We start from the raw sequence: 21177 nt of genomic DNA on the forward strand, positions 1-21177 counted from the left end.
TTTATAAAAAAAATCTATTTTATGAGTTTTTATTATGTTTATTTAAACTTTTAAAAATAATAAGAATACAAAAATAAGAAAATATGTTATTATTTTAATTAGATGAGAGACTGTGTATTTTAAAGAGGTGAGATATATAAAAATATTATAAAATTTTAAAATAATAAAATAATAAATCATATTTATAAAGCAGAAATTAAAGAAGATATTATAAAATTTTAAAAAATTAACTATTAATCATTTTATATCATTGTAATCAAATATAAAATAATGTCTACTTTTTATAAAATCTCTATAAAATAAATAGCTTTTTATAAAATATTTAAACTATCTAAAAATTAAATATTTTTTAATTTTAAACAAACAAGTCCTATAGCTTTTTTAATGAAAAAATCATTTATTTTTTGAAAAAAAAAATCTCTTATATGAATTTTTATGACATTTGTTTAAATTTTTTTAAATGATTAGAATATGAAAAAAAAAATTATTATTTTAAAAAGCTACTTTGAATGCTTTAAAAATATAAGATATATGAATATATCATAAAATTTTAAATTGATTAATTTATAAAAAAAATCAAAAAAGATATTATAAACTTTAAAATAACTAATCAATAATCATTTTTATTATTGTAATCAAACAAAAAATAATAACTACTTTATATAAAATCTCTATAAAATAAATATCTTTTTTATAAAAAATTTTCAACTATCTAAAAATCACTTATCTTGTATCTAATACAAGTGTGAAAAGCTTGAGAGACACGATATGTTTTCACTTTAAATTAGTATTGATACTAATTGACGCTATAAAGCTTATAATTTAAAACCATAAAGTTTCATGCTCCAAATTATGTCCCTGAAAAGAAAATTTTCATTTTTCAATAAATCATTTAACCATATAACTACTTGAAGGATCAATTAGAACTTTTTATGAAGCAAATCATAATGTTTTGCCCCTTGTCAAATGGCAAAATGCAGCTTTGGAGAAAGCTAAAACAGATTTCACTTTCCAAGTACTTATTAAGCTTCAAACAACCACAATTCAACAAAAAGTGTCTTAGTGCTACAAAATCCATATGCCACCAGCTAATGCTCTATATGAATCATTCTACACAACAATATACTTTAAAAGAATGTACAGAGAAAAGATAACATGTCTGTTGAATTCACAGGACTACAAAATTCCAAGATCACATAGAATGCTACTGCTGCTGCTAGTTTCATCAAGTTTCTATCTTGGCGTAATGATTGGCACCACCCCACTGACAAGGTCACTACCTGACACATCTCCGGATACAAAGGGAGTCTTTACAGTAGAAGATGAAGATGAACTAACCAATTTTCCAGAATCACTACCAGGGGTTATAGATTCAGCTCTCCTGGTATCAGACTCCGGCATCAAAGCCCATATATTTTCAAGCTCTCGAACCACTTCCGCCATTTTAGGCCGTGCATCTGGCTCATCTTGGCAACACTTTAAGGACAGATTCAAGAATTTCTCAACACACTCTGAAGAGTAAGACCCCATGCGTCCATCAACAACAGAGAATGTCACACCAGATTGGTATGCAATATTAACCTGAAAAAGGATAAGGTATTATTAAATGATCCTCAAAAAGGAAATAATTGACCCCAGCTTGGGAACAATCACAGTTGATAAATGAGAAACCAAGCCCAATGTTTCAGGAAATGCCTCTCTAACAATGTTTTTGCCATGCGAGATTGGTTGCATCCCAGTCAATAGTTCCAGAAATACAACACCAAGACTGTAAACATCACTCTTGTCTGTCAGCTTATGAGTTAAGAAGTACTCTGGATCAAGGTAACCCTGCAAATTAAAATAGTGAATAGAGTTAATCATCAAATTGATAAAGTTAGTCTTATCAAAATATACAATATAATTTCAACCCGTTGATTGCATGTTTTTTAAATTTGCATCTTGGAAAAGAAAAGAGAATTAAATTGTTTTATAAGTTCATGTTGCTAGCATACTGTGCATGTTAACTAGGAAAATGACAAAAGGAAAGGATACTTTATCCAGCATTCATGGGAACAAAAAATGGGCTATCTGCATACCGACTACAAAACCTTGCATATTTTTATTTTTAATTTTAATTTAGTCACCTGGTTATTCCTTGGGCTTTTTATAAGAGGTTTGTTGTTTGGACTTTTCAGTCTATTTTGTTTCTAGCCAAAAATGTCATCCTTTCTCCCAGCTTTCTATGTTAGTGTTTGGATCTTTTTAAAAAAACTATGGTTTGGATTCATAATCGACTTGGGGTGTAACAGAAATGTTTGGATATATTTTCACAAAACTATGGCTTTGACCTTTAAAATTGACTATCATTGTTATCCAAACATGCACTATCTCTTGCTCCCTCCTCCTTTCTTTCTCTTAACTATTTATTTTTATAGTTATTAAAAGGATACACTGACTCACACCCACCTTGGGACAATCAAGGCACATTGATAACATAAAAGCCCAAACAAACTTAGTCCACTTATTGGTAAAAATGCATGTTAACACCCACCTTGGGACAATCAAGGCACATTGATAACATAAAAGCCCAAACAAACTTAGTCCACTTATTGGTAAAAATGCATGTTAACACTCCTCACTGTGAAAGAAAATAAGGTATGGAATATGTCTTTTAGGCCACTTGTCCGGTATGCAAGTCCTGCATAAATGAACATTGTTTACATGTGGTAGATTACACAATTATTTATGAACAGAATGATGCAAAATATTCCAAATTCATCTAATATTTTATTGATGTGGAAAAAGAGGTTCAAGTCAACCATATGATGCTCATGAAGTTGATGTCATGAAAATACAATAAGAACAATAAAGATAAAATTAAACCATAGAATACAGAAGAGGAATAAACCAGAAAGGAAATAACAGATTAGGGAACAAATTTGATCACAAGATGTGGGATCTGCAACAGTCAAATGTTAACAAGTCTCCAACAATTAACTAGCTGCATTTCATTTTTCCAACTAATGTTCATCGTGAGGGAGCAAGCAAAAAATTTATCTGTGTAACTCCTCAAAAGGTTTGTTATGCGATTTTGCCAATGAGGCACTTTTACAAATGATGACATTTCAATAACAAGTTTTTAAACATTTTGTCATGCGATCTCATCAATGCCAAATTAATCTTGCTGCAACAGAATGAGGATGGAATGACCTCAATCATTGCATTTGTAAATGTTTTCTTGGCAGAGGTTCAAATAAATTCAAAGTATTGTTGTTCCATTTCTTTTTAAACTTTGTAGGATGTCTTATCTTTAAATAAAATTACAAAATTCACCTGTGATACAACATTTTAGCACTCAATTGTAACAAACTGAAGCCAATGATAAGAATCTTACCGGGGTCCCCTTTACCACAGTAGATACATGAGCTGGCACAACTCCTTCAATGTCTGGAACAGGGGCAAGCCGTGATAGTCCAAAATCAGCAACTTTTGCTGTGAACTTAGAATCCAATAATATGTTGCTAGCCTTGACATCTCGGTGGAATATTGGCGGGTCTGCTTCTGTATGTAGATACAGAATACCTTTAGCTGACCCTAATGCAATCCTCATTCTCATAGCAAAACTCAGAGCTTCTTTTGAATTAGCTGTTGTAAAACATGCAATACACACTTAGTAAGACAATACATTTAAAGGAAAAAATTGGGAGAACGGAATGTGATATGGAAAAAAGAAGATAACTTTCCCCACACAAAGAACCCTATAATATTTTGGTTTCTCTGATGGAACACAGTTTAATGGGTGTTATGAAATATTGTTCAGTATGAGAAAAGGAACGAGATACTGTAAATTTCCTGCCTAAGTTATTCTTGATTTATGTTTGGCTACATTCTGTATGATTCTGTCCGTGGTATTTATAGTCTGCAGTTTTACCTTTTGTTTCCTTTATTTGATTGCATCTCTTAGTATTCTATGATAACATAGTCCATACTAAAATAGAAAAAAAGTCTTGTCAGCCATGACAAGATGAAAGATGTCGAGAATTACAATGATTCGGGCTTGCATAAATCAGAACCACGTGTCTAACAATTTGGGCCTACAGGATGAAACTGTCTCAGCAAGGTTGGACTAAACCAACACAGCCCATGTACATCCATAGTTTTAAAATATGAATTAAAGGGCGAGATTATGTACAAAAGTATTCCTTTTTGAGGAACAAAATATAAAATTTTATTTGTGCTTCATCTCGGAAGCAGATAGGTCAAGGAAACCTTATAACATTGCTAGAATGTCTGGCAACTGTTGCTTCTTAGGAAATTAGTGAAGTTATCAGTAAAATGCAATAGACCCCAGGGTGCAAATGTAGATAGTAAGAACAAAAGATGTACCAGAAAGGTGATCCCTAAGTGTGCCATTTGACATAAATTCATAAACCAGCATCTGCAACCATAAAGCAACAACCCAGATGAAAATAGAAGAAACTGGTAGTGTCAACAAGAAAATGCATGAGAAACATAAAGGATACAACGAGAAGTAGCTTTCATCCAACTTCCTTAAAGAGGATTATTATGAAAGTGATGCAGCCCAGACCAGAATGAAACTGAAACATCCATCCACTGAAAATTTGGCTCAATAAAACAGTAACAGTCTATTACAACTCACTCGCAAGCTATAAGTAGACACGCAAGGAAATAAGCCACTGGAAGTGATAAGAGTAAGCAAACACTCAAATATTCTAACAAAGCTTACGAACAGATTACACTTTCAAAACATAAAGGAAAATGATGAAGAAAGATGAACTTCCTCAACCCCCAACCTGGTATTTGAGAGACAAGGCACCCTCCCTCACAATACTCACTTTCTGCCTCCTCCCTCACCATCCTCCAAACCCCTTTAATAAACCCCTCTAACCTCACTAACACACACTCTCTCATACAGATCACCACATTCAGCCTACATAACACTCACAGCACCTAATACCCTTTCCCTTCCCTTTGGCTGAACCTTCAAACTCTCTTTTGTCTTTACCTTCCTGCCATAGTGCATTAACAAGGCAAGCCCAAAAGCTAGGGGTCCATCAGAAAGCCTATGCCTTATTCAATCAAGACCCTTGTTTCAATCAACAAAATCAAAAACTTGATGAAACCTTGCTATGATTTGCACTTCTTTATATATACAGTTATTCAGGGCAAGCTATTTATATCCTTGCATCCTCTTTTTACTAAATTTTTATTATGATTGTGCTATTGATGAATATACAATTTTCTGTGAGAACCATATCTTCATGGAGTCAACATGTGATGGCCAAGATAATGGTATGACATTAAGGAAGAACAGCAAAATGTACTAAAACAAAATTTAATGAGTATACTTAAAAAAAATCTAATGAGTATAAATTTTCAAATCAAAACCAGAAATACCTGTTCACCTTCTTCATCACAGTATCCAACTAAAGACACAAGGTTACGATGATGTAACCTGGATAATAATTGTATTTCTGTCAGGAACTCCCTCTCACCTTGCAGGGATCCCTCCTGCGCACGCTTTATGGCAACCACAGTGCCATCAGCAAGATTTCCTTTATAAACCTTCCCATAACCACCTTGGCCAACTTGTGCTGTGTTGCTAAAATTGTTTGTAGCCTGTGCCATTTCTTCATATGTAAAGGCCCTCACACCATCAATTTTTATGGAAACCTTTGAAGCTGCAAATAGAGGCAGGAGGCCTATGTTAAAAGGTTTCTAATCACAAGATGGAATGAGCCAATATTTGGCTGATAGATATCCCAAAAGGGAAATGTGTTATGAGTTGTAAAGAGAAGACCTCTCATCTTGTGAAGGTACTATACAGCAGAACCAATCTTACTAATTGTCATTTGAAAAAAAAAATGAAAATACTAAAAATAAATTTTGATTTTAAAAGATAAGCTGTAATGATCTCTTCAATGTTGGGTGGAATAAATTTCCTAGGAAAAAGAAATAAATTGAAGAAAATAGGAGAGGCCAAAAAAATTAAGGATGACATTAGTCCTAAAAGCCAATCAAGTATCTAACACTACTCGATCATATGCCAAGGACCTTCCTTTTATTCCATAAGTTTCTCCCCCACCTAGAATTTTCTTTGACATCAAATTGACATAGATGAGTGGAAGAACATGCTTCAGCAGAAATGAATGCTTAAAACGCATCTTGCAATTATCACAAAAAAAATTTATTATGGCAACATTCTTGAGAACCTCAAATGGAAGTGTTCAAAATCAATACTTCTCATTATGACCTAGCACTTTAGAGAAGTCAAAATGAAAAACAATGATACACTAGCTTATTTCTGATAAAATACTCACTTTGATGTCGTTTTGATATTGAGCGCCAACGTCTCATGAGCACTCTGACTATAAGAAGACTGACAGTTACAGATACTATAACAGCACAGGCAATTGTCCCTATTATTATGCCAATCAGTGCACCCGTGCTTATCCTTGAACTTTGTCTAGAGGTTTCTATCACTGTCAAAATAGTGAGATTAAGCATGAGAACATCTTTATAGCACTTCGCAACGATCATATTCCATATGTGGATATGTATAACATATATTAAATGCTACAGTTTTTTCAAGAGAAAATTCAGATGAACTTCCATTTTCAAGTAGGCTACTGTTTAGAGTTACACTTGACAGCATTGCAAACAATATCATTTCTCATTATGACTTCTATGCAGAGGATTCAAACTCAATTATGCAGTTTATTATGATTTTTCACTCAGCAAATTTGCCACCTCATCCATGCTCAACTTAAAACATGCTTCAAGGAGATGTAACCTCGTCTAGAATGTCACAGATAGAACTTGTCAGCAAAAAACTGAATTTTAGGGCAGCTTCAAAACAACCATGTACCAATCAGCAAGGGAGAGAGACAAAAGGTTCAACCAGGTCTATAAACTTTGACATGAAATACATTCCTATGACTGTTAGGGAAACACAATTTTGTTCATTGAAGCTGGAAAACACCACTAGCTCAAGTTGTGGGGAAAATGAACAATTAGAGTTAATAGATATGGAACTTGAATTTATCATATTGTAATGGCTAAAGAAAACATTAATTCAAAGTTCCACCAACCACTCATGTAGGGGAGCGTAAATGATGAGACTTACAATCCTTGTAAGGATCTAGGAGATGGAAGCCAAGTAGTTCATAAGGCCCAAATATATCGTTGTCAGGAATTAACCATCCTGTGAACATGCTTCTTAGCCTTAGAACCTCGCTTCTGTTGAAAATATGTGAGCTTTGGTTCTGAACAAGATAGACAGGATAAAGCTTCAAGAGCATTCTCAGTCGTGGCCCTTCTTCCCAAAAATATGTATCAATGTGTAGTTGATAAATGAATAACTTAAGTCCATCTGTCAGATAGTTCTCAAATAAATCTATATAAGAAGGAAAAGCTGAAATTCCCGGACTTTTCAGCCGATATTCAACAATCAAAGGGGCTGCACAGAAACATTTCTCTGGAGATGATGGAGAATATTCAAAAGGAGGGGGGCATGCTGCACTAGGACAGCTACCATTGAAGTATGTTGAAACCATAGTATCAGTGTTATTGGCTTCTAATCCGCAAAACTGAGCTAGGCTATCATTAGAACATAGAGGATTTCCCTCAAGCCTGAAAAATCATTTTTTCCCCAAATAGAAATGTCAGAAGCTACCTGAAAATGATGGAATTTATGCTAGATCTAATAAAAAAAGAGCTATTTTGAACTTTAGAAATGGACAGTAATACTCTTCATAAAACATGTCACATAATCAATGAAACATAAACACTTTAAGAAAGAAGCCATGTCCAATCCATGCTGGACACTTGCATTTGACACAGTCATTTCTGGTGACATGCCGGGGGGCAGGGTGTGAAAATTCCAAATTGAAAAATGAGTTTACAAAGATACCAGAGTGAGACATTTGGAGGAAGGCTAGTACTGCCTGATATGCTTGTAAAACTATTATGTTGAAATTCCCTGCAACATCCAGGATCACAAATTCATGTCAGCAAATCAAGACTTTAAAAGTCAGAGGCATCTTTGCAGAAGGAGATGCAAAAGATGCCTCAGAAAAAATAAATATATGTCTGCATGTGCACGCTCATTCTACAAGTGAAATCAAAGACTTCCTGCCTCCCCTGATGCATGTAAACTCAAAGGTCCCCAAAAACAAATCCATGCCATGAAAACTGAGGTTATCAATTAAAATCTTACATGATAAAGCTTTCCGTTGCATTTAAAGTCTTGCTCTGCCAAATGGTAGAAGGAATACTGCCATTCAAAGAATTGTTTGCAATTGACCTGCCATGGTTTATCAAATGTGAAAATGTGTCATTTCCTTGCCGACAAAATCAATGGAAAAGCAATATCAAATACTAATCTTGAATAAGTAATCCGACAAGATATTTTATACGCAAGATAAGGTGAGAAATGGTAAATTGCATTTCACTGAAATAATAAGAACAGTCAACTTACAATCTCTGAAGAAGAGGAAGAAGAGAAAAATAGGATGGAATGGTTCCAGTAAGCTCGTTGTTTGATAAATCACTGCATGAATCCTTAAAGGTCAAATACTATAGAAGATTTTTGTTATTTGTAGACTTACAGAACTTGTCATCAAAGGAGAAATCAACATTTGAAATCTAAATAATCAAATGCAAAACTAATAAATGAGAAACCATCTGGATGATATGTTCTTACATTGTTGTAACATTGTCAGAAAGCTTGTTAGGAGGAATTGATCCATTCAACTCATTGGAACTGAGGTCACTAGAATTTACAAACAATAGTCAGCAAAAACAAAATAACATAGTATAACAGTTTCCATTAAACATGGAAGTCTAATTCTTAACTTGTGTCAGGTGAAGTTCCATCTTGAAATACAGGTCCATAAAATCATCATCATGAAATGAGTTGATGAAAAATGGGAAAACTGAACTTACAGATAACCAAGTTCCGGTATCCTACTTAAATCAGGAACCGATCCTTGCAAGCTGCAATTCCTAAGGCTCCTGATAAAACCAATGATACATGTAAGTAATCAATATTGAAAATACAGAACTCACATAGCCAAATTAAAGAACAATTTGATGATAAAAGAAATCAATTTTGAAACAGAGGATGAGAGTATGTTGGATATTTGTTTTAGATTACTGCACACGATTAGTTTTTAATATGCACGTTTTTTATTTAATTAGCTGCACAAGATCTTAATTATCTGAATTAGTCAATAATTTGTTCCCGTCTCTTAGAAACTCATCAGTTTTCTATTTAATGGCTAATTTAATTGTGATTTCGTGGGATGGATAGTGGCTTCCTTTTTTAATTTTTTTAAATTTATTCAAATATTATATGGGAAGGTGAAATCTTACCAAGGAAATCACAATTCCCGTTCCAGTTATACGCTCCTTCCATTTTCCTTATATTTTAATGAATTTCTTCATTTTTTATTTTTCCTATTTTTAATCCCAAAAAACAACCATTGGCATCATAGCTGTTTCTGTTCTCACGAATCCTGTGATAAGGAAGCTGAAGGCAATCTCTCATACTGGGCGCCTCCAGTACTTGATTGAGAGAATTACCAGCTTTAGGTAGCAAGAATGCTGACCTACCTGGAGGTTTTAGATGTTTGAGAAGCTATGGAAGAGGGTTGTGAGATTCTTCCATTGCCAAACAATCCCACCATGGCCCAAATGAAAAGGAAGGCAAAGGTGAAAGCATGTCTATCTGCTGCAGTCTCAACAACCATCTCCAGAATCATGTCTCTCAAAACAGCAAAAGGAATTTGGGATCATCTGGAGGAAGAATATGCAGAAGATGGTAGGATTCAAGGCACGAAGGTGCTGAATTTAAGAAGGAAAGGGAATTTAAGTTGCAAAGATGAAAGAGTGTGAGACAGACAGAGAACTCAGACAGAGAACTCAGACAGATTACTTACTTGACACTCAATTTACTGATTCTAGAATTGGTGAAAAATTCTTATAACAGTGCCTGAAATATATGAAGCATCTATAGCTTATCTAGGAACATAAAGGATCTATCCAAGATCACTTTGGAGCACAAGAGCAATGTAGACTTATGAGGGAAGATCAGAAAAATTGAAGGAGCTCTCAAAGAAAATTTTTTAAGAAAAATCAGGAGTCAAGTGCTGAAAACTCTAACAACCAGAATCATAGAAAAGGCAGAAACTCAAAGAAGAACTATCCACTTTATTAGCACAGTGGCAAGAAGGGTCATCCACCATTCAAATGCTAGAAGAGACTAGACGCAAAGTGTAGTAAGTGCAATAAACTCAACCATGAAAAGTTGAATTGCAACAATCAGAAACCAAAAGAAGATGCTCATGTTGATGGTGAAGAGGAAGACAAACTAACTGCAGCTACCTGTTTTTCAAATGGCAGAGACTCAAGTGAATCTTGGTTGATTGACAGCAGTTTTACACATCACAAGACACATGACAAGGACCTTTTAGGGGTACTCGAGCCCATAATCGGTAGCAGCGTCAAAGTTGGAAGCGGTGAAAAACTTATTGTAAACAAAAAAGGGTCATGCTATCTCAACTTGTTCAGGTACCAAAATAATTTCTGATGTTTTAAATGTGCCTAACATGGATAAAAACTTGCTCAATGTTGGCCAGTTTCTAGAAAAGGTGATATTTGAGGGCAAACACTTCTTGATCAAAGGCTCTACTGACCAAGAGGAAAAAGCTGTTTAAGGTAAAGATGAAAGACAAAAGCTTGTCATTAAATCCATTAGAGGAGGAGCATACTGTGTTTTCTTCAAGGTCACAAGTAGAAAATTAGCAAAGAAGCAACATTGCAGGATATGAGCTAGCCGGATGTGAAGAATCTAAGGAGGACCAAAATTGGACATTTCAAATCCAGGAGGAGCTGTTCATGATTAGGGGGAGATAATCAACAATTAAAGAAGAAATTGGTAGTTTGCAACGTTAAAAGACAAGGAGGAGTGCTTTCAAGGAATAAGTTTTAGCTCAATCAATTAAGTTCTGTCAGCAAGTTTAAGTTTTTTTTTTATTTGAAAGTAAAAAAAAACAAAAGAAAAGCCATGCAGCATCTAAAGGAAGAAGCATTGGGTATTTGCTGTAGATTACTGCACATGATTATTTTTTAATCAGTTAAAGTGTACCTTTGGTCCTTTAACTTTATACAAGATTCAGTTTGATTCTTTAATTTTATAAAACATCTTTTCAGCCCTCTAACTAACATTGTTAGTTTCAAATTATTATTTTTTATGCCAATCATTATTATTTTTCAAAAAATAAAGTTAATATATTAGCACTTGAGAATGTTTTGTCAATATTTAAAAGTACAATATAGGAATTTTTTGTTAATGAAACTAATGATATTAGAATTAAAAGACTGAAAAAAAACATTTTAGAAAATCAAAGGACCAAAATGAAATCTTGTGTAAAATTAAAGGACTAAAGGTACAATACAGCCTTTTTTAATCTGCATGTTTTTATTTAATTAGTTGTACACGATTTTTTTTTTTGGAAAATTAATCTTTTATACCTTCAACTTTTAATTTACTTGTAACTCAGTCTCTCAACTATGACTCGCTGTAACTCAATCCTACAACTGTAACTTGTTGTGATTTAGTCCCTCAACTTTTGATTCACTTATAATTTGGTCCTTATTTTTCAATTTTTTTAAAAAAAATTCCTTATCAAATAAGAAGGATAAAAGAAATGCTCATATATTATTCTAAAATATCCTCCTCTTACTCTTTGATGTGAGATCTAAGCTAACATGAAAAAAGAAAATTAACAAAAGTTGAGGGACTAACTTATAAGTGAGTCAAAAGTTGAGGGACTGAGTCATAGGAGAGCCATAATTGAGGAACTGAATCGCAGCGAGTCATAATTGAAGGACTGAGTTACAAGTGCATTAAAAGCTAAAGGACTAAAAGATTAATTTTTCCTTTTTTTTTATACAAGGAATGGAAAAAACACTAAGGAGGACCAATAAGGTCCACAAAAAAGTACATTAGTTACAACAATCTTTGGGAGGATCCTTAAGAATCACAGTCTTTGAGTTTATATCATGAGCAAAATTTGCAATGTAATCAACACATAAATTAGCTTCTCTATAAATGTGCTCATAGGTGACCTCCCAATTCTTCATCAAAATATTCTCGAATCATGCACGACGTTGAAAGTTAGGTGGTTATTCTCATGGATGTTCATGATTAGATTATATTTATTTGAATTAGTCAATGATGATTAACAAACAGAACATATAGTGGGTATGCTATTTCCAAACACTTAATTACTAAAAAATCACAATGGCGTCATACAATGATGATTAACAAAGAGAACATATAATGGGGCCAAGTGTATGAAAGAAAGGCTGGAGGAAATAAAGCCTAGAATGACCAATGGGGTGAGGACGGGCAAAATGGTTAGAAGGCAAAGTAACAGACATCTTGACAGTGTCAAATTAGCGGGTGTGTGTAAAGTAGGTTGGGGAGAGGGGGAAAGGTAGGTTGTAGTATCAGCTTAGTGGAGAGGGCTTGATCTCTCGAAAACTAGGTTGTGTGAGGGTTCATTATTGTGTGTTCTTGTTTCTTTTTGGTGAGGAGGAGGTGAAAACCGGTGAGTGAGTCAAGATTAGCGATTGTATTCTCAACATTTTCCCTTTGTGACAGAGAATACTCAGTTATATTTTCTTCTCAATAGCTGTTTGTTTTGCTGGTTTTATCAGTCAATAATTTGTTCCTATTTTTCCAGACTTGTTAGTTTGTTTTTTAGCGGTTGTGATTTAATGGGACAGATAGTGGCTATTAGTTAAGGTTTTTTTTTTTCGGTTGATTTCAAATATATGAAGGTGAAATCTCATTAATAAAATCACAATTCCTATTCCAATCAAACGTTCTTTCCATCTTCCTTATGTTATATGACTCTCCAGTTTTTCATTTTTCCTATTTTGCATCCCAAAAACCAACAGGATACATAGAGGGAGAACAAGACATCCTTGAGAAAAACAGAAGAAAATAGACCAAAGAGGGGGAAATTAGTGAAAAGCAAAGCAAACAAGCTGGTGTAGGACGAAATGGAGCTAGGGTTTCTTAAATTGAATATTATGGCCTCATAAGTAAAAATTGACTAAAAGCTCGTTGTTCTTATAAGAGAGATCAACTTACAAGCACTGGGAGATTTACTGAGAGGTGAATTACTGATTTTTGGGTCTCTAGAAAGTCTGCAAGGTTAGGGATTTGGAATAGATGGGTGGTAGAGTAGATCCAAGGATGAGAAAGCTAGGATTGTGTGAGAATGAATATCAAATAATCTCTTCTAAGGAAACCAAAGTTAGGCACTTGATAAAATTGAACAGAAAAAGAATTAGATTTGAAAGAGAAGAAAAATTTAACCTAGGCATCAAACAAAAAAGAAAGAAATCATTCATTATGTTGTTATAGTTGACTAAATCATTCAAATCAGACTAGTCAAAACTTGGGGACTATAGCTAATGAATGTATCAAATAAAACCACAAAAATATCAGAAACAAGCCAAAGGAAAAGTCTGAAAAACTAAAGCCCGTGCACAGACACGACTAGTGTCCAATACCTAATTTTAATTTTGAGATTTTGACCACAATGGAGTACATTATTATTTCCATACATCTAATATGGTTTCCAGTGGCAACGTCTACAATTTCAGCTTTGAGATTTTGACCTTTTCCCTTTCACTTTTTTCTTTCCAAGTTAACTCTTGCAGTTATGTATAATCGCCATTTTGACATATGAGAAATCATAGAGCTTTCAGCATCTCAAGTTAGCTTTCAAAATCAAAATCCTGCATCTCAGGTCTACTCCTCACAGTCACGCTTATGAGTCTACTAACAGATGATGGGATAAAAATGCACTTACAATTTCAACAATTTTGACATGTTGCCGTAAGACGCTGGAATTGTATTCCCACTGAAGTTGTTGTTGTCAAGTTGACTGCAAGAACAAGAAGATCCAAGAAATTCTTAACAAATGTAACTATCCAACAAGGAATATCATTAAAATAATTGATAATGTAAAAGCAAAAAGCATCAAGAAAACATTAAAAAGTCCAGCACTGAAAGAAATAGGAAATTTCCTGTATTACTATACTGTAATAATGAACATATGATACAAGACATTCTTGGCAAAACGCCCACCCTATAGTTTCCTAGCACTTACCCAATTAATTAATCATTCATCTTGTGCCCAATATTTACAAAATCCAATCCAAACCATTAATGGCCTTGCTAGCCAAACCACAGTTTTGCGTCTCTTACTTCTAATCAGTATATGGTTGGAAAATAAGACATTTGCATAAACATATAGCATTTGAACATAATAAATTACAGTAACTAAGCTGTAATGATATAAATATATGCACAAATTCCTGTAGAAAGAAACAATAAGTAAAAAACAAAATTATATTTAGGCCTCTATGTCCATTTGAATAATTCGTGTAATAGAATTAGTTGATAACATTGATAACTAACTCACTAGAAAGTCTATAAATAGAGTAAGTCTAGTGGCGGGAAAGGATACAATGGGAGTTGATAGTTAGTAAATTCTCTCTCTCCCTATCCATTCTTTCATATCACCCCTCGTGCCCAACTTTCTAGTTCTTAAACAACTTTTACTCCTTGAATTTTGTGTCATTATATCAATCCACCTTTAAAGGTGTATGGTCAACCAAACAAAGAAGTTCCCTGCGAATTAAAACTGAAGCACTACTATGCTATGCTCAACACTGGATCCGTTATGAAGGTCAATGAATTGTATTTAAAGCAGGAAATTCTATCATTTTCATGAGAAACCAAACACACATAGTCTTCTCAGCACTATTTTTCTAATGAAATCAGTTTGAATGTCAATTTAAATCATAAGAACGTTTGAAAGAAAAATGAAACAGTTAGCTGAAATAAATGACCTCTAGAAAAGAAGCAATGTCACCAGCTTCACAAAGATGAAAACAATAGATTCCTACATCAAAACTGTACACCTACACCACACACACACATTCCATAAGGACGATGAATCCATACATGATAAGTATGTTGGGCATCTCAGAGAGCTCAGGAGGAAGATATCCTGATAAGTTGTTATTGTCAAGAAGACTGCAGGTCCAGAGATAAACAAGACATAAGCGTGAAAATCAAGGATTAAACTTAGATAAATCCAAATGTTATCAATTATTTTGCTCAAGAAAAACAGGGTATCAATTATGTCTCTGATATCCAATTATCAACTTACAGGTGGACAAGATTTGGCATGCGGGAGAGCTCTGGTGGGATTTGTCCACTAATCGAATTGTTGTTCATGTGACTGCTCCATAGGAATAAAATGAAATATTAATTTTTTCTCATTTTTCTCTTTTCATGAAAATAGCAATGGCAGAAAAATAAGTGAATTCAGGCCAAGTAAAAAAGCAAACATTCATGAATTTTTTCAAAAGGAACTTACAAGTGCTTTGTCATGTTCAGGTTTGCAAATGATGCAGGTAAAGGTCCTGATATTTTGTTTTGATCAATTTGAATTCTGTTTAAATTTGGAAGATAACCAAGCTCTTCTGGCAAAGGCCCTGTTAAGTGGTTGCCATTCAAGAGTCTGCCAGAAAATTTGCAATATATGAGAAACAAAGTAGATTTGATGTAGCATTTCATGTTAAAATATGACTATGCCAATTATATGTGAGAAGAAAGATGATTCAAATGCTTGATTTTATTCATCAGAGAAAGGCTATATATATGCACAAAGGAGGAGCCTCAATCATAACAGCTTAGTGATACACAATAATACTCTAATCCCCATGATTATGCTATCACTATAAATGAGATTATGTATCCACACAATAAATGAAATAATATCTTCTGCTCTAACAATTAGATTTAACTTTTCGCCAACAACCAGCAGTTGAAGTCAATTTATGTACAAATAGTAAAATTCTAAACTGGTGCTTTAACAAGTTTATTTGTATGCTAATATATTTAAATGATTCAAAATTCAAAAAGATGACTAAAGAACTGAGCTATTTAACTATATCATCCAAAAGGAGAGGCCCATCTTACAAGAGCTCCAAGGTATAGATATTGCCAATTTCCTTCGGGATACTCCCACTTATGTTGTTCCACATAAAGCTCCTTCAAGAATAAAAAAGAAAGGCATATATCAAACGGTGAAGGAAATGGTAAGCGGCAAAAGGATGAAAATATTTAGGTCAATTATACCGTATTCTTGAGCAAATAAGGCATCCAAGCATTGTAAAATTGAAAATTGATTGCGTATGTAACAAGGCAAACATCAATGCAAATATTCTCTTACAATATTGTCAGATAGGCCAAGCGGCCAATCTCTGGTGCCAAAGTTCCAGAAAAATTCATACTCAGCAGTTGCCTACAGAAAATAAAAAAAAAAATTAGTGACAAAATTAGAAGCAAGAAGAAGGTTCTTAAACAAATGTGCCACAAATGCAAGGAATCGCGAATCTAATATTCTTTTAAATCAAAGTTGTCTGACATGATATGTAGAGATTGAAATATGTCATTTTATGCATGCTCTGCATTGGATAATAGTGATTCTATAAGTGAAAATTGATGAGCACCATTGATTGAGAATCTAAGAAAGAGATATTTCAATTTTAGGATATCTGAATTCATCAATATATGTTGCAAAAACTGTGCACTCCTTGACCACAGTTCCCGTCTCAATCTGCTGATTCTTCCTACAAGTATAAACTATTAGCTAAGAAAATTTTTTTGCACATTGTGAGTTTATTTGCATCTCAACAGAGAAGATAAATAAACATAAATACACGACGGTAAAGTAATCAGAAGCATAGGCATGATTGTAAGGATTTCACAAAATAGTAATGGAATGTGAGAAACAAAACCATACAATTCTTGAACGTGGAGATAACCATCAACTAATGTTGTATTATAGCATACAACCCCTGTCCAGTTAGATCTACATGGATCTCCACTGTTCCAGTTGCTCAGATTTCCATTACGATCAACCAAACTTTGCTTGATGATTTTCAATGCGTCAACTGCATATGAATGCAAACGAAATCAACATATCATCAATAAAAACAAAATCGCACATTACTTTTGATGCTGATTGCTTTGCCACTTATTACTATTACCTAGCAGCACCTATTGTTTGCCAGTAAATCCTTACTATGCAACGCTCATCCTAAACCGCTAGTTAAATTTGGTCTTGAAATCTATACAGCGGCAACAGTGATACATGCCTATGTCTTTGTTATTAATTAACAATTAAGACATCAAATTTGAATCATAATATAGTGATGTTGGTATAATTGGATGACATAAGCATGATATCTGTGGATTTTGCTGATAATTATATTTAATGATTTGATAACCCATAATCATAGAGAGATACCAATCAATATATTGGTAAATTCAATTTTTAATGCATGAACCTTGTATAGAAGTAAGAGTACCCCAGGGTAGAAAAGCTACCATTTCCAGAATGACAAGTTAATCATAATAGAGATGCAAAGTGCAGAGCAAAGAACACGTTAACGAAAAAACTACCTTCAGTGGGATCAGTGATAAAATCCTGCGCAGAAACCGGTAGCAAAAAGCAGCAGAACCACAAGCTGAAAACAACTTCATAATCCCAACTCTTTGCAAGAGACATCGCAATCCAAGAAGGTAGAAAGCACCAAACTTCTTAGATATCTCTCATGAACCAAACAGGGCACTCTTCTTGTCCTGGTTACAACAGTAAGAAACACTTTACCCACGAATCATAACCCAAAAACGAAAGGCAATACCATGCAAGCAACAAAGTGAAAACTTCAGCAGCCTTGAAACAAAAGCATACCCTTTCGACTTAATAGTCCAAAAGCATACAAACAAAACACTGTGTTGCAGGTAAGCAATAGACGAAACAAAATTAACAAAATGGTGAGGTGGTGAAGTACCTATGGAAGCAAGCATCAGCAAGGGAGACTAGAGTGTGAAAGCTCGAGAATGGTACATTTATGACCAGGTCGAGACAACGAATGCAGCAGAAATTACTGGTGATGGTGATGACGATGGCCATCGTTTTCACCATAAGAAGCTTTATGATGAAGAATATGACGGAGAATTAAATAATGCTAGAAAAATAGGACCGCTCTAATGGGGGGTTGTCGATTTGACTTTCTGGAAGCGAAGGCAGGTGGTTGATACCTGCATGAGTGAGACAATCAAGAACCAAAAATAATGCCAAGAGGAGAGGAGATCAATGCCAGCCACCTTGGGAGCGGGACAATGAATCTTTATGCTTCCACTAGGCATTTCTTGTCCCCACGAACCCTAAATTATTAGGCTTTAATAAGTCATTTAGATTAATTTAGATATTAATAATTTAATAATTAAATTAAATAATATGTATTAATTCGCGGGAAAATGTTGGTGAGAATGCATTAAAATCATGATTTTCTCTCATCACTTCATGTACATAAACATTATGTGAGTTTGATTTTTTGTTCATGAAATATACAGTAGTATTAATATTAAGTTAAAGTGTATATTTAATTTTTTAATTTTATATAATATTTTAATTTTATAAAATGTCTTTTAATTATAATATTGTTAATATTTTTAACAAAAAATTCTTACATTAGATTTTTAAATATTAAGAAAACAAAATACATTAAGAATATATTAAGTTTAATTTTTTTAAATAATAATGATTGATATAAAAAGTAATTATTTTTAATGAATAGTATTATAATTAGAGAATTAAAAAAGATGCTCTGTAAAATTAAAAAACTTAACTAAAATCTTATATAAAATTAAAGAAGTAAAACTGTAAAAATATATTTTACCTCGTATGAAGAGTAAAATTGAAAACATGCATCTAAGTTGGCCAAAAAAACATGCATCTAATAAAATTTGGTTGCATTCAAGACCAAACAATTTAGCATTTGTATTTATAATATTTATTAAGGATAAAAATAAAAATAAAAGTATTTTTTATTTTTTAGACAATCTTAATGACGTAACTAACATTTTTGCTTGTGAATTAATTATGAGTGACTTATATTTAAGAATTTAATTGTTGTTATATAGTATGGCTTGAATTTGATCTCTAGTTAAGTTCAAATAATTTTTTTACCAGTTGATTTAAGTGTCCCGTGGTAAAATAAATTATTTTTTTTTCGAAAGTTTATTGGCATGTTGATGCCAACTGCCATGATTCCAAGAACCGCAAGCAACATAATAACAATTTACTTAAATAGAAAAAGCCATTTAACCCATATAGTACGTAAATAGTAAAATGAGTTAATGAATATTTTTATTCTTCAACAATTTACTTAGGAGCATCTAATATGATAAATTTTCATGTGATACAATTTTTCTCTTCAATAAATGATGCATTGGGCATCCTACCTTTAAAAAAATTAACTTTGACAGTTTGTTTACCCAAAAAAATTATAGAAATGATCTCAAAAATAAATAAAAATACCTATAAAATTATAAATAAGTATCTTATAAAAAATATTAATATCATATCTCAGTCAAAGTGGTTGGTTAAAATCATATTTTAGTTTTGTAATTGATATTAATTTTTTATAGGATATTTATGTGTAATTTTTATGTCTTTTATGTAAATTTGAAGTCAATTAATGGTTAGCGCTATTTTTTTTTTTTTAACAGCGGGATATCTAATATATCATTTTTCATTGTTGAAAGGAAAAATCACACTGCAAATAATTTTAAGATACGAAACAATGATAACCTAAATAAATAGCTAAGGGTGTGAAAATGCCCTTTAACTCCAGTAAATTCATATTTATCTATACTCACATACAAATTTTTCATTAATGTGAGAATTGAATCCCATTCTCGGTGAAAGTGACAATCATCCTTACAGTAGTTTAGAAAAAACAATACTAACTAAGAAAACAAGCCTAGGTGTTATTCGTTAAATTAGAGAATTAGGAAGGATTATCCAAGGGCCTATTTGTTTTTTATTTTTAAATTTTTTTTATTTTTGAAAATAAAAAAATTTAAAAAACTTGTTTGGTTAAATGTCTTTAATTTAATTGTTTTTAAAAATATTTTTATTTTTATTTTTACAAATAAAAAATAGGAGTAACTTTAAATTGTTTTCGTTTTATTTTTCCTATTTTCAAAATACACAACATTTGATTATTAGACGCTACAATTACTTTAATTAATTTCTATCACAAATCACTTCTATTAACTATCTATTACCGTTACTAGCAGTCTATTTTTTAATTCTAAAACTATTTTTAAATTAGTATAACCACTTAGTTTATTTTGTTTTGAAAAATAATTTAAAAACTGCATTACAAAATATTTTTTAAAAACGGTAAATAAGAACAGAAACCAAATAAACCCCAACTCTCAAGCATAAGAAATTTAATGAAAGATTAAAAATTATATTTTTTTGATAATTTTTTTAAAATAAATTGTAATTATTGATTCAGAAACAAGAATCATTGTTACAATTTAAAAGTTGCTTTCAAAACCAAAATACTTTATTTATAATTGAAACTATTAAATTTGCAATTGTCTAAATATATATTTTTAACTTATTTTTCATAAAATTTATCAAGAGCTTAACTATTATCACAAACAAGAATTTTAGATTATCATTTACGTGTTACATTTAAAACCGAAGTGACTTATTTATAATTAAAACTTTTGAATAATTAATCATATAAGTCAATATTTTTAACTCATTTAAAAAAAATCAAGAATTTAACTATTATTAAATTAATTTTTTGGTACTTGATTATCATTCTCTCAAAAAAAATGAATTAATTAACGAGTTAGGTGAAACTAAGTAAAAAAACCTAAATTAATATGAATACGACCTCAATTGCAATACTAATCTTAGGCAAATTGACAAAAGCGACTAGTTTTGGTAAACGAAGTTATGAATTATGATTTTGAAACGAAATTAAAATAATTTCTCCGCTTTCTCACAGCTTTTTTTCAACCACGTGCTTTCACTAGTCACCTAATCCAACTTGTCCAAATTGCATATTCTAATTCTAGACTTGGTCCTGAAATTAAAGTAATTCCCAACTTCAATAAATATAAAAAATAGTGAAAAAAAAAACCAATTCGTGTCGATTGCGAATTGCTGGAAGCCTTATCAAATGCCACTGAAAATTCAACTT

General features: G+C 32.5%; 1 protein-coding gene across 2 annotated transcripts; it reads right to left on the reverse strand.

The window, feature by feature from the left end:
- Window positions 1–1002: 1002 nt before the first annotated feature.
- On the reverse strand, window positions 1003–18242 carry LOC129302472 (probable LRR receptor-like serine/threonine-protein kinase At1g06840). Of its 2 annotated transcripts, none has more exons than XM_054941391.1 (21): window positions 17959–18242; window positions 17567–17746; window positions 16905–17055; window positions 16332–16403; window positions 16079–16150; window positions 15474–15617; window positions 15264–15335; window positions 15056–15127; window positions 13896–13970; window positions 8950–9018; window positions 8708–8776; window positions 8483–8554; window positions 8222–8308; window positions 7916–7984; window positions 7130–7635; window positions 6324–6485; window positions 5401–5684; window positions 4369–4420; window positions 3377–3627; window positions 1696–1830; window positions 1003–1581 (listed from the first exon to the last, which is right to left on the reverse strand). In XM_054941391.1, exons 2-21 carry the CDS (start codon window positions 17670–17672, stop codon window positions 1234–1236), a joined length of 2868 nt encoding a protein of 955 aa, XP_054797366.1. In that variant the 5' UTR covers window positions 17673–17746; window positions 17959–18242; the 3' UTR covers window positions 1003–1233. The 2 variants fall into 2 exon arrangements, with proteins under 2 accessions (XP_054797366.1, XP_054797367.1); XM_054941392.1 differs by lacking the exon at window positions 17959–18242 and adding an exon at window positions 17859–17933.
- Between the last annotated feature and the right edge of the window lie 2935 nt (window positions 18243–21177).

The sequence above is a fragment of the Prosopis cineraria genome, unplaced genomic scaffold (genome assembly GCF_029017545.1).
Source record: "Prosopis cineraria cultivar Desert tree isolate PC_DT_omini unplaced genomic scaffold, ASM2901754v1 PC2, whole genome shotgun sequence".
Lineage (NCBI taxonomy): Eukaryota > Viridiplantae > Streptophyta > Magnoliopsida > Fabales > Fabaceae > Prosopis > Prosopis cineraria.